General features: G+C 54.8%; 1 protein-coding gene across 1 annotated transcript in view; it reads left to right on the forward strand.

Moving 5' to 3' along the window:
* Positions 1-14,137, forward strand: part of LHX4 (LIM homeobox 4) — a 43,831-nt gene that overhangs the window by 15,489 nt on the left and 14,205 nt on the right. Inside the window, exon 2 of the mRNA XM_055255274.1 lies at positions 2,402-2,573. Within this exon, the coding sequence (XP_055111249.1) occupies positions 2,402-2,573 (172 nt within the window). The remainder of the gene's footprint in view (positions 1-2,401; positions 2,574-14,137) is intronic.

Here is a 14,137-nt window from a genome sequence, read left to right on the forward strand (position 1 = left end):
CACCCCGTGTCCTGCCCATCCCCTCACTGGGTGGAAACCCCTGTGGCCGTCATTGTTCAGTACTTTGCTGGGCACACTGGAACTCCTGGGTAAGTACTGATTGGCTGGACAATGTATTTCTCAAGGAGGAAAACTGGAGATAGACACACACACACAAAAAGAATCCTGTATGTACTGGGACAATTAGCAAGTGGGACACCTGATAGTTTTCATGGGATATTTTGGTCTGAGAAAGGGGTCAACAGGCAAGGCATGTATACCAGGCCTGACTTCCACGCAAATACTGGTAGTGCTGGGGCCATGAAGGGAATAGGCTGGGGTTGGGGTTTAATTGGGCCCAAGGTTGGCACTTCCGTGTACAGGGCTAGTGATGGCATTTAGTGACTGTCCCCATAGCCTATTCATAGGGTTTAAGTACAAATGTCTTAATAGTCAAGAAAGCCTTCTCTCTACATAGGTTTAGATGTGTTTAAAATTTTTCTTAGTGCGTTGAGGGTAATTCCTTTATGTTAACATGTTTTAAATTATATCACAACCAACAAATATATGAATCAAAAACATGTATGAGGCCAGGCATGGTGGCTCACGCCTGTAATCCCAGCATTTTGGGAGGCCGAGACAGGCGGATCACCTGAGGTTGGGAGTTTGAGACCAGCCTGGCCAATATAGTGAAACCCATCTCTACTAAAAATACAAAAAGTAGCCAGGTGTGGTGGCATGCGCCTGTAATCCCAGCTACTCAGGAGGCTGAGGCAAGAGAATCACTTGAACCCAGGAGGTGAAGTTTGCACTGAGCTGAGATTGTGCCACTGCACTCCAGGCTGGGTGACAGCAAGACTCTGTCTCAAAACAAAACAAACAAAAAAACCATGTATGATTCATGAGAGATTTGGTTTTACTGCTGTTGACATTTTGGAGTGACAGGAGATACTAGTGAAAAACTGTTTCAAGGTGAGCTTCTCAGACAGGATTTGATCAATTATTTAGTGATAAACATCTATGGCATTACCCATGTGTGCCAGGCACCATGCTAGGCAGTGACCGTTTAGACAAACAATGAGCAAAAGTGTCTTTTATAATAGGGGTGGTAAACCCTGGGGTTGCCAGCCTCGCGAGTGCTGTATCAGGAGGATACTGTAGGAGGCCAAACGCTTGCACTTTTGTTTTTGTTCTTGTTGATTTGTTACCTTCTTTTTTTGAAAAGCACAGGGGAAAATGGCTAGAGATCCTGGTACTGTTTGTTCATCCAACCATGGAAACCTGACTATTTTGTAGATTTTGAAATAGTCAGTGACTCAAAATACTATCAAATTCGCAAGCAATCCCTTGGAAAGATGGGATGGTGGAGAAACAGACCTCAGATAGGAAGTCACCCAGGACAGGAACCAGATGGGGCAGTGGTTAGGGTTCCATTGCAGACAATAGAATCTTCTTTCACTATTTAAGTGAAAAGTGATTAATCATCAGGTGGCAGGTGACTTTCAACTCAGTGGAGCCAGCTGGTTGGAGCTTCCAGGATAACTCTCAGCCCCCAGAATTTCACTGCCTCTGCCATGACTGATCAGGACAGTGCAGTACCCAACACAGCACTTCGTCGCCTCAGCCATGACGCACACCGGCACAATGGGAACCTGCCCCTCAGCTATCCTGACATTTAGCTCAGCTCTGAATTCAAGTCTCTCCCAAGAGCGTTTGATTGGAAGACTCAATCATCTTCAAAATGTGAGCTGCCGGGGCATCTGGAAAAGCAGTTTCTAGCTTTCCTATCTGCAGCGTAGGAAGGCACATTAGGATGAGGTATTGATCCAGCCAATCTATGGTATCAGTTGCAGTTCATTAAAATATTGAGATTTTCTCTACAAGAGCACCCTCAGGCTTGGACCTCGATCACTGCCTGCCCCCTCCCCCACACCATATTTATCATTTGCTCTTCAGGACAGATGGCCTTTCAGTCCAGGCCTGGGCAGGGCTCACTTTGGGGGCTGATGTTTTTAGCAGAGCTTCCAATCACTTGTGAAAATGTCGTGGAAACAGAGATGGATGTTGCTGAGCCTGCCTGGCCTGTTGGCTGTGGAACTGCAGCTGACATAAATGGGTTAGCTGCTGCTGCGAGCCTTGTGGTGCCCTTAGAAACAGGTGACTCCTCTGGGCCAAAATCACCCCAAGCCAGAATACACAACCTGGCCAGCAAAGCAAGGGTTGGCTTTCAGTCCCCACTTGTTCCTTGACCACGTACCTTTGTGTGCAGTGTATAACCTGTACGACTATATTCAACAGCTCTACGGTTTGGGCCATGTCTATTCCCACCACTAGCAGAGTGGGAAGGCACCCGCCAGGGCCTGGCCTGGTTAGCAAGGCTGTGTGGAAGGCTCACAGTGCCTCTCTCTCCTCTTCCTCACAGAGATCCCCCAGTGTGCTGGCTGCAACCAGCACATCCTGGACAAGTTCATCCTGAAGGTCCTGGACAGACACTGGCACAGCTCCTGCCTCAAGTGTGCAGACTGCCAGATGCAGCTGGCGGACAGGTGCTTCTCCAGGGCCGGGAGCGTCTACTGCAAGGAGGACTTCTTCAAGTAAGTCAGAATGGTCCCTCTCGTGGCCCCGGCCTGTCTCTGCCTCTCCCCATGCAGTGAGGGGGAAGTTTGCAGCGGGGTAGGCCAGGGAGGGTGGAGAGTCCACTCTGGGAGGGGCAGGTAAATCCTGGAGCCGAGAGGATGCCCCTTGTTGAGGTCCGCCTTCTGATCACTGGCCCATCACTGCCAGAGGTCCAGCCTCTAGACCTCATTTGATCTGCATGGGGCAGGGGTGAGGAGCCAGGGGCCTTGGACTAGGTTTCTCCAGGGTGGTTGACAAAGTTCCGCAAATCTCCTTTGTTACTCCAAAGAGCAACAGAAAGAGTTGCTCTTTCTGCCCTGATATATTGGTGCTTCAGGGCATGTGGTCATAACATTCCCACAACTTTCAGAGCAGGTGCTTTTACGTTCTTGGCTGTATCTAGAGGCGCCTCTGTGGCTGTGTTTGCACAGCCTGCTTCAAGGGCCTTAGAGGCTTGCAAGAGTTGCTTCTGGCAGGAGGCAAGCCAGGCTCGGTCAATGTCGTCACTTTATATGGAAACATGATCAAGAAAGAGGCAGTTTCATGTGATGGTTGAGTCCAGACTCTGCCTGGATTTGAACCCACTTATTGGCGGCGTGCTCTTGGGCAGGTTACTTAACTTCTCTATGCCTCAGTTTGTTTATCTGTAAAATGGGGCTCAGGTTTTTATTAGCTTTAAATAAGTCTATTTATGCATCAAGTCCTCAGGACAGTGCCTGACACTTGACTGTTAGCTCTTAAGACTGCCTGAGATTTTCCATTCTGGGGTGGGGTTCATCAAAAACTTCCCGTTGGAGCTTTGGGTCAGGGTGCGAAGACCTCCTGGAAGGTGTTTTCCATGGCATTTAGTCCTTGACTTCTCTCCCAGAATCTATTACCCAAGGCACTGATGTTGGTGCCTTAGCCAATGTGGAGCAGCTGGCAGCAAGCAAAGCCAAGAGCGGGAGGTGGGGGTCAGGGATCAGTGACGCTGAGCCCTGTGTTCAGTCACATCAGCCTGGGTGGCCCAGGGGGTGCCAGGGAGGCTCGCCAAGGCCTAGGCACACCCAGCCCAGATAACCAAGCCCCATAGAGGCACCTCATGCTGAAGCTGTGTATTCAGGAGATGGGGGTTGAGGGGGAGTAATGGGGAGAAATGTGAGTCCTGGATACAGAACACAATTTCTCCCACATCTTCCCAAAGGTTTCACTACAGAGAATAAGTGATTTGAATACCTGAGGATTCTCACATTTCTTTAGTGCAATGAGCTGAAGAGCACATTAAAGATCTTGGTAACTACTGCGTGGGGCTGCCTCCCTGGCTGTGTGCAGAGGACACGCTCACTGTCACCACGGTACTTTGCTCAGATATGTGCTGCTCCTTACGTGTGAGTGTGTGTGTGAGAGAGTGTGAGAGTGTGTGTGGGTGAGTGTTGTGCGTGTGAGAGTGTGAGTGTTGTGTGTGAGTGTGAGTGAGCGTGTGAGTGTGTGTTTACTACAGGAAGGCAGGGGCAGCAGGTGACACGGGGGCCCAGCAAGTCCTTGATGTTTGGGTGGAAGGACAGGCCTCTGGTCCTCCCTCTGAGCTTTTTGTGTACTGCTCTTCTTTCTCACAATCTTCCTGTTGCTTTCCCACCTCTGACCCTCCTCTAGTTTCCTTTGCTCTGGCATTCATGCGATTCCATTCCCTCTAGCCACATCCTTCCCTTTCTCAGTGGGCGACAGTTTGCCTCTATTTTCCTTCCTCTATGATGTCCTGGCCAAGCACCACAGCAGCTATTACGGGACCCTGGGTGGGTGAATTTCACTGTGTGTGCGTGTGTGTGTGTGTGCGCGTGCGTGCATGCGCACAGGTTGACATATGTACCCGGGTGCATATGTGAACATAATGTGTGTGTGAAGAGGGCAGGAGGAGGCAGGTGGGAGGGCCTGGCCTTGGGGTCGGGTGAGCTGCCCTGCTTCTGTGATGAGGTGTGTGCAGGTGTGTGTGCCTGCACCTTTGGGAAGCCAAGAGGCCGTGCCTCCGCTTGCCTGTCTCGGGGCAGGGTAGGTGCTGGATGTCCGAGTCAGACCTCAGAGCCCACTGGTTTCTGGCTGGTCCAGCGTGGCAGCTCAGGGAAGCCTGTGGGGTACCAGCAAAGCCTGGCAGGGCCACTGACCCAGGACTTCATCACCAGGGGGCCATCTTGCACCCCCCAGTGCTTCCTCAGGGCCCTGTCTGATTTTTGGACCCTGAGCGGCTGGCTCCGGGTTTGGAAAGGGAGGGTGGAGAGGAAGGTGGTGGCAGCGCAGGCGTGGGGTTGGGTTTGGGAGAAGTAATGACCAGGAAAGAGGGTCTCCCTAGGCCCAGGAAGCGCCCACAGTGTGTGCTGAGGAGGGATCCCCACGGGCCCATGAGCCAAAGACCCAAGACCAGAGATACCAAGAACAGTTCCTCATGTGGGCCGTTGCCCCTGGCTCCGCTGCCCCACACCCTGGCCCTCTTTTGGATCCTTTCAGGGCCTTACTCAGCAGAAACCTTCTGGCTGGTCCCTCCACTCACCTCCCTGTAGTCTGCAAGCCTTCCCACCCGGTGAGCCTTCCGCCAGGTGGGCCTTCCTGCCAGGTGAGCCTTCCACCCCACAGCCCAGGCCCGGGCCTGCCCCTTCCCTGAATATGCCACAGAGCCTGCCAGAGGCATTGGCGCATCAGAGCCTCCTGCCGGTGCTCCCTTCCAGTCCTAGCCCGCTGCCTTCCTCAGGTACCTGATGCCCACCAAGCAGGATGCTCCATTCCCAGGCATGCTTGGTGGGCTGCCGCCTCCACACGCCAGCCCAGGCTGTTTCATCCTCCAGGGACGGTGCCCCCCACCCTCCAGGGCTTCCTTCCTTCCAGGGTCCTCAGAGTCCAGCTCCGCAGCAGGCGGGATCCCCAGTGGAGCCATCACTTCCTGTCTCTCCCCTCTCCCGGGTGACTCAGCACAGAATGCTTTGGTTTGCCCATTTCTCGTGTGCCTGGTTTATCTTCCTTGTTGGCTTGAGGAAAAGGCCTATCTGTTACTCATTTTTCTGTCCCCTGTGTAAGCCCCTGGCTCTGCGCTTTGTCCATAGGCCATTGCTGGGTTTGATGCTGCAACAAGTCAGTTATCCAGTGAATTTACACGAGCTTTGGTGACCAGTTTCTTTGGTATGTTGCAAAGCGTCTTTGAGTGAGGGAGGCCCAGGCTGCTTGCGAATGCTCAGGCCCATCATTTAGCCACGGTGACTTCCCTTGTTCCCGGCACTGCTCTGCTTCATGAAATGACCTACTCTCAGGGCTGGGTCCTTCTGTACTGCAGGGCATCTGGCCGCAGATTCAGTGCTGAGTTTGGGTCATTGACTCTGCGATGGGGTGCTGTGAGGAGGGGAGTTCAAAGCTGAAGTGATTCTCCCTCCTGTCAATGGAGGGCCAACCCGAGATGAAGACCAGGTGGCTCTGAAGTCCTCAGTGGGTGGATTCATAGCCCTCACCAAGCTCTTGGGGACCAGGGCTGTTTGGTACTGGAAGGAACAGCTGCAGGCTCCATCCTAGGTACAGACAGGGAGGCAGCAGGCTGTCCAGCATCTGAGTGGTCCCACCTCCCATCCCCAGGGGTCCTGGGACTTGCTGGCCACGTGGGGCTCTGGGGCAGCCTGCTCCTCATCCCATCTCATTAGATGTCACCAGGCACCTCTTTCAGAGGGTACATGGGGGCACACACACAGTGGAGGTGCAGCAAGGATAGAGAACGTGCTGGGGCACGGGGTGTCGAGCAGTCCCTGGAACCCCAGGTCCCTCCCTGGTCACACCCTCGCCTATGAAGTCACATCTGTGGCCATCTTGTGAGAGGGACAGCAGGTGCCACATACTTGAATTTGCCCATCAGACCTCAGATGCTCTTAGCTGTGGGGTTTGGAAGACAGCTGGTCAGAGCTAGGGAGAGTCCCTTTTCCATGCTCCTTGAAAAGAAAAAAAAGAAAAAGCATGTCCTTTTCTGGTACCTCCTCCTAGCCCTGCTCAGAGGTGGGGGCAGGGCTCATTGATTCCCTGATGAGCACTGTGGTCCTAAGTTCCTGGATCAATACTTTAATCTCTTTGCCCATAACAAGGAAGAGGGCCACTGCTTTGCACAACTCCAGGGGGCATCCTCCTGTCATATTCTACATGAAGTTCTGCTGATCAATACGGAGATATGGAGAGTACCCACTGGAGGTGGGTAGTACCTTGTAATATCTCAAAAGTGGAAGGAGGCTGGGAGGTCAGGACTTCCCCAGCCTTCCACCGGGGCATGTGGCGATCCTGCTAACTGGCAGCAGGGGGCGATGTTGGTGTGGACACAGGAGGCAAGAAGGATTGTTGGGAAGTTGTACTCTGGTTGTTGCATTTTTCTTTGGGGGCTGTTGAGCTCTATCTTGCTCAGTAACATTGACTGATTTTTGCTGTTGTTTGTTGTTTTGCTGCTTGTGTCCTTGGCTCTCCTTTCTCCAAACGAAATAAAATTCTGAGGCCCAAGAAGAAAGGCACTGAGTTGACTGAGGCAGCACAGTGGGGGCTGTGATTTGTTCTGAGTTCAGTGGGGGCATCAGACATCAGGAGAGCCCACCCCTGGTGCAGAGGGTGTCCCGAGGCCTGTTATAATTTGAATCCCAAGCTGCAGGGCAATGACTCCTTGTGTCGCATTTGCTAAGCAGATCCTCTCCAGACCATGTGTCCAGCATGTCATGGGTCCTTCCCATGTCTCCTCAAAAAGGGACCAGGGCCCAGAGAGAGTAGGGATCTAGGAGTGGGGCTTCCGGGTCCCCTTGCAATCACCAGGTGGGTCCTGGAAGGAGCCAGGCAGCTCCCTTCCTCTGGAGCACAGCACAGACCGCCGGGTCCTCTGCTCTCAGAGCTGGGTTCAAGTGTTGCCTGTCGGCAGCCAGCTGGGTGCCCCTCGGCAAGTTTCTTTGCATCTATATCCTCTTCACAGTGCCTGTCTAAGAGCCCTGGCACCCAGGAGCATTTCTCAAAAGGAGTGATTTTGTCGGCAGAGGGGTTTGGTGAACCCAAAAGGAGCTCAGTTGAATTCCTGTCCTATCTTTCATTAGCAGTTCGTCAGCACGGGTAACTAGGTCTTTCTGAGCCTCATTCCCTTGTTGGTGGAGAGGAGCTCACGCTAACCCACCGAACTAGGAAGAAGATGTGTGTGACCCGGGTCCAGCAGAATGCTAGGTGCTTTGTAAACACTGCCGGGTTTCAGGCCCTGCCATGTGGCCCCTTGACCCGCAGCCCTGCAGGGTCAGGTAGTCAGAGTTCCCTCAGGGCGGGGCCTGCGCTGGCCTTCCTGGTCTCCCCTGTACCAGCCTTGAGAGCTTCCCATGGAGATGACTCTTAGCTGCCTGGAGCTCCTCAGATAGAGGTGGGTTAGCCTGGCAGAAGGGGGTGGGCTGTGGTCCACGGGAGAAACCTGCCATGTGGATCTCTGCGAAGAGTTGAGAAACAAACCATTATGGAGTGAAAACAAACAGAGCTGTGGAATTGAAGCGAGGGCAACGTTCCTACACGTTTGTAAGGTCAAGGGCAAGCCTTCAAGGGCAATCCAGGCTTATGGGGGCTTCAAGCTGTGCCCCCAGCCACTGGGGCTCCATATTTCCATCTGCCCGTCAGAGGGGCGTGGAGTGACTCTCGGGTGTTCCGAGGGTGCTGCCACCCCAGAAGGTTCCTGTCTAAAACGTCATGCTTCTCAGGGGTCTCCCTGCCCCTGAGGCCCTCACAAGGCAGGCAGGCAGTGATGGGTGCGCCAGAGGCTCCCGGCGGGGGGATGGAGGTGGCTGTGTCGCAGGGGAGCTGTGCGGCTGCTGGGCCAGGCCAGGATCTCCCTCTGCTCCCCGCGGTGCCCCTCCCCCAGCCTGCCAGTCTGCAGGCCGCAGGTGGGCTGTCCGCCAAGGGCAGGTAGGCAGCGTCCTCGGGAGCCCGGGAGCTGCTGCCATTTATCCCCGCAGTCCAGAACAGCGCATTTCCGCCTGGCGTGGCTGCCGGGTGGTTGTGCTGGCTGCAGACAGGGCTTCACTGGTGACCTCAGCCCACTCTGGTGACCAGGGCCTCTGCTCCTCATCTGGCAGGGGGCAGCTGCCCACAGGACATCGGCTAATATGGGGAAATACAGGCTCGACCCCTCTGTGGGGTGGGCTTCACGGAGAGCAGGTGTGGGGTTCGAGTCCAGGCTCAGTGTGAACTTGGGGTGTTAGACATCACCAAACCTCGCTTTCCCATCTCTACAGGGGGAAGAAAACCACTGACTTTTCTGAGTGACTGTGGGGACTGAGTCAGAGGCAGCAGGGAAGTGCTTAGTCCATTCTTAGGAAGGTCATGAGGGGGCACCTAGACGGTGCCCGGTGCCCCACGTAGGGAGGAGGAAAGAAGACAGCAGGAGGGCCTGGGGCCCGGCTGGCCAGGCCGCGTCAGTGGTAGTGGTGGTCAGGGGATCGAACAAAGGCCCACCCCTTCAGTGAGGAGCCGGCCTGCATTTTCCTCATGGGATGCTCTCCCTCCCTGTGTGGTCCAGAGCTGTGGGCAGGAACCGCAGCCCTCAGCGCTCGCATCAAAGAGCGGGGCCAGCCCTGGCGGGAGGGGCCAGCCCGCGCCTGGGTGGCTTTCCACTGTCTCAAGCTTTCTCGTGCCCTGTTGTTCCAGAAAGAGGCAGCTTCAGTTCTGGGGTTGGTCGTAGAGTCAGTGTGGAGTCAGACTTCTGCTGAGCCACTTATCATTTCTGATAACCACACACCTGCCAGGCCATGCAGGTGTGATCGTGCATACATGCACACATGCACACACATACACACACGTGTGCACACACACATGCACACACAGTGCTCTAGCAGAATGTCCTTAAGGAATGCACAGGGGTGGGTCTCTTTGATGTGTGACTTTCCATAATTTCTGAATAGTTTATAGTCTAATTTCCTTGCTAAGCAAATTAAACCTTTTAAGGTAACGATCAGATGGTCCGGATAGTGGCTGTGCGTGTGGACATTTGAAAGATTCAAACACACTGGTGGGACCAGGCCCACAGTCATTTGTGCTGGCCTGTAATCAAGGCAGAAGCAATTACTTAGCCCCAAAGCTCCCCCAGGGACCCAGGCCGTAAATCAGGAGGTGATGAGTCGGAGGAGGATTTTCTGCCCGCCCCAGAGCACGCAGTTCAGCTGCAATCGCCTGGGCCACCCTCCCCGAGTGGGGCCTGGGGTGAGGGCCTCCTGATGTCTGTGGAAGCCACATCTCAGGGACTTTCTGGCTTAGAGGAATCTGTTTGGAATCACCTAGCTGCAAATTAGTCTGGGGATCAGATGCATCTGGGCTGTGGAAACGGAGTCCCCAGTGGGATCTGGGTGACGTGGGAGTGGAAGCTGTGGGCAGCCCTCTTTTGGCCCAGTCATAGCACAGCAGCCAGCAGCACCTGCCTTCCCTCCGTTGCTGAAGCTCGGCTTCCTCTCCTCACCCTCCTCTCCTCACCCCTACCCTGGCCATTCAGGTGCCGGGCCATGGGGTTCCCCACTCCAAAAGGTCCTCTCTGGACATTCCTGCAGCCTCTGTGCCTTCAGGCCCCTGTCTTTGGGTCTCTGCACTACTGTAACTTCTCTAATTGCGGTGCTTTCCCCTCCTTCCCTCCTCAGCCCGTCTGTCTCTTCCCTCCGCCCATCTGGTCACGTTGTCCCCATTGTCTCCTGGCTGGGCATTCAAGGGCCCATGATCTGGCTCAGCCTTATTCCCTGCTGGTCCTCTGGCCAAGGTCACACCAGGTCACACCCATTAGAGCTAGTGTCTAGTTTGTCACTCTGGTCCCCGGAGGCCTTCGCGTCTCTAGAAGCCCCACTCTGAGAAGCCACGGGCTTCTCCACAGGGCTGGTCTCTGGTGGGCACTATGGTAGCAGGTCAGCCCGGGGGCCTCTCTCCTACACACCCATTCCAGTTCCTGCAGGTGTCTGCCACGCCCTGTTTGGAGAATGAGGCCCTCAGTCTTGAGGGACTCTGGGACTCTGACAATTGATGAGTGACCTGCAGATGCCCAGGTGGGCTAAGAGCATAGGTGACAGGATTTCTGTGGGAGTGCTCTGTGCCACCGCTGCACTGGGCCATCTGTGGGGGTGGAAAGTGTGGGTTCTGGGCCCTGAAGCGGGAGTCAGGGGTGGCTTTTCTCTCGGTAAGCACCCCTGATGCGTCTCCCACCCAGGGGAGTTTGCTCACAGCTGAGCTAGCAGCTTGGCAGAGGCTGATTGGCCTGTAGTGAGAAGGGCAGATGAGGTGCTGGGGGAAGTAAGGGAGAGGAGGGAGGGTGACCTTGGGCCAGGCAGCTGACTGCTCCAAGCCTGTGGCTGTCAGAAAGAAGGGAATACTAATCCCTCCCTGCAAGGGCAGGTTTGTGGTTTGAATGAGATGCCTCGCATGAAGTTGCCTGGTGCATATGACATGCTCCGTGCTTGTTTACAAAAACACCTGGTGGTCTGGACTCTTCTAGAAGGGATTCGGGTCCTGCATGTCCCTTTGCCTCTTCAAGGAAATCTGCCCCCAGCAGGGAAGGAGAGGACTGGAGGCCAAATGAACGGGAGAGCTGGGCTCTCGTCCACTTCCTGCCATGGATGGAGCTGTGTGATCTTGGGCAAGTTACTGCTTGTCTCTGGGCCCCCGTTTCCTCCTCTGTGAAATTAGGGCCTTGGACTAGGTCACTGGTTTTAAAGCTTTTCCAGCAGCGTTCATCTCAACATGATAATATCAAATATTCTTTAAAAATAAAGACATTAGATTAAAATCCTGATAAAAAGCAGATTGCTGGGGGGCTGTTCCCATGGGCTGGGAGGTATATGTGTGATTGTGTGCATGTGACATGGGGGCTGTGTCCCCAGTCCCCGAGGCTCTAAGATACTCTGGTGTCAGGCCTTCTCCAAATAGGACCCCCGTCTGTGTCTGGAGAAGGCTGCCCGTTCTGGGGCAGAACTTTATGTGCCCATGACATGGCTGTGGCCTTAGAGTGGGCGGTGATATATGTTGGAAATATTGGTACATACAGTAACAGTAAATATCAGCAACTTTCCTGTCAAGTGTGGTGATAGATAAAAGAAATACATGTAGGGAAGTGTCAGCTGGGAAAAAAAATACGGCCAGCAGTAAATCACCGCCAAGCAATTAAAGCATAAAATCAACTCGTGCAGTATTTTGTTTCCTCAGGGCGGTGCACCATTCCATGGCAGCTCCACACGCAGGAGGCTGACGTGGGTCCTGGGCTGGTCTCCACCGACTGCCTTCAATAGCCAAGAGTAAGGGAGACATCCCAGAGGAGAGGCACTGAGTTCAAATCCCAGCTCCGCCATTTGCCTGTGAGGTCTGGGGTGGTTACTAACCCTCTCTGAACTTCAGTGTCCTCATGTCCAAATGAAGGACAGGCCTTCAAGCATTCCGCAGCACTGGGTCACTCACTGATTTATTCATCATACATGCACTGAGCACATATCCTGGGCCCGGCCCCGCGCTGGGCGCTGGATTCAGTAGTGAACAAGATGGATAAAGACCCTGCTGTTGTAGAACTTGCCTTCTAGAGAGGGGGAAAGATGGTCAGCAAGAAATAAGTGCACAGCATATCTACTGAGATGAGTGCTATGGAGCAGGGAAGGAAGTGCTGAGGGGAAGGGTCCAGGGGTGTCCTCCTGAGCAGGTGACATTTCAGGGGACCACTGCAGGAAATGCAGGAGTGAGCATTCCTGCAGGAAATGCAGGTACCTGGGGGGAGAGTGTGCCAGCAGGGAAGCAGTGCCCGGGCCCCAGGACGAGGCGGAGTGGACTGGGCAGTGGAGGAGGGAGCGTGGAAAGGCGATGGGGCTGGGATGCCATAGTGCCTTGGAGGCCGTTAGGGGGCCTGTGGCTTTGACCCTGAGTGAGGTGGAAGCCACTGGAAGGTTTGAGCAGGGGAGGGCGAGGGTGCGACTTAGGCCCACTGTGGCGACCATGTGCAGAAGCGCCTGTGGGGGCATGGGCGGAGGCCGGAAGACTGTTAGGAGGCAGCTGTAGGTGCCGGCTGATGGCAGCCCAAGCTAGGGAGGGCAGTGCGGGTGTGAGAAGTGGTCCCCAACATGGTATAATTTTGAGTAGAAGCCGGGCGTGGTAGTTCACGTCTATTGTCTCACCTACGCAGGAGGCTGAGGCGGGAGGATCTCTTGAGCCCAGGAATTCAAGCTTGCAGTGAGCTGTGATTGCACCACTGCACTCCAGTCTGGGCAACAGAGTGAGACCCTCTCTCCAAATAATAATAATAATAAATGATAATAATAATAATAATAATAATAATTATTATTATTATTATTATTCTGAGTAGAGTCAACAGGATTTGCTGACAGATCAGATGGGGATGGATGCCGAAAGGTTTTGGCCTGAGCCGTGGGAAGAATGAAGTTACAGTGGTCTGAGATGGGAAGGGCTATGGGAGGAGCAGAGGGTGCGGGGCGTGTTGGTAAGAGTTTGGTTTTGGACTCCAAATCCATGTGTTGAGGAGGCAGTGGAACCCCAGTCTGGAGCCCAGGGGTCTGGGCTGGAGGTGAGATCCCCAGGGGAGCAGGGTGGGCAGAGAAGAGGTATGGGAGGAGGAGGAGCAGGAGCAGAGGCCGGAGAGCACAGTGTACGAGGCGGCGAGCAGGTGTGTCGGGAGGCTCGAGAGGCCCCGGGGAGAGGGGAGCTGACCGCTGGGCTGCAGCACAGCTCTGGGTGAGTGGGGCACTGCCCTGAAGGGTGCAGGGAGTGGGCGGTAGAGAAGGGAGGCAGGCAGGGATCACAGTATGCCTGTACATGGATGGAAGGAGCCAGCAGAGGGGAAGCTAATAACACAGAAGGTAAAGGGGATGGTTGCTGGGAGTCTCATTAGGTGAGAAGGAATGAGCTGTGTCTGGTGGAGGCGCGTGGTTCACCTGTGGGTGGCAGGCAGGGGCTGGGGCCCCGGGTGTGCGAGTGGATGGCACAGTGGGAGGTGGGGAGGGTCCAAGCCGGGCTTCCCTCTTCCATGGGAAATGGGAGGGCGCCAGCAGCTGAGCCTGGGGCTCAGTGGGGGAGCGGGTGGGAGGTGCATTCTGACTCCCAGCCCCCGAGGCACCATCAGTCCGGTGGGCAGGGGTTGCTTTCCTGGCTCTGTGGATGCCCGTGCTGGGGTAGGGCAGGCACAGGATGGAGAGAGGGCAGGGTCCAGGGTGTGTGGGGAGGGACAAGTGGGATCGCCCTGGGGTCTGCTGGGTAAGGAAGGAGGGAAGCGAGGGACAGTGACAAGCCCAGGGAGAAGGGCAGTCCCTGGGTTGTGTGAGTCAGTGCCCTGGGGAGCTGGAAGAACGGCGGGGTCCAACGGTGGGAGGGTTGGAAGTGACCCCTGGAGCTGTGGCAGTTGCTGGTAACAAGGTCTGGGGGAGTGAGCGGTGGAGGGAGGGTGGAGGCCACAGCCTTCAGGAGGTCAAAGAATTGAGAGGGACGGCCCGGAAGGATGGTCTAGGTGGGGACTGCAGTCACCAAGGGTGTGGTGGGAGTGAGGGTGAGCCTGAGCTAAAGTCACCCAGGAAGA

The sequence above is a fragment of the Symphalangus syndactylus genome, chromosome 12 (genome assembly GCF_028878055.3).
Source record: "Symphalangus syndactylus isolate Jambi chromosome 12, NHGRI_mSymSyn1-v2.1_pri, whole genome shotgun sequence".
Lineage (NCBI taxonomy): Eukaryota > Metazoa > Chordata > Mammalia > Primates > Hylobatidae > Symphalangus > Symphalangus syndactylus.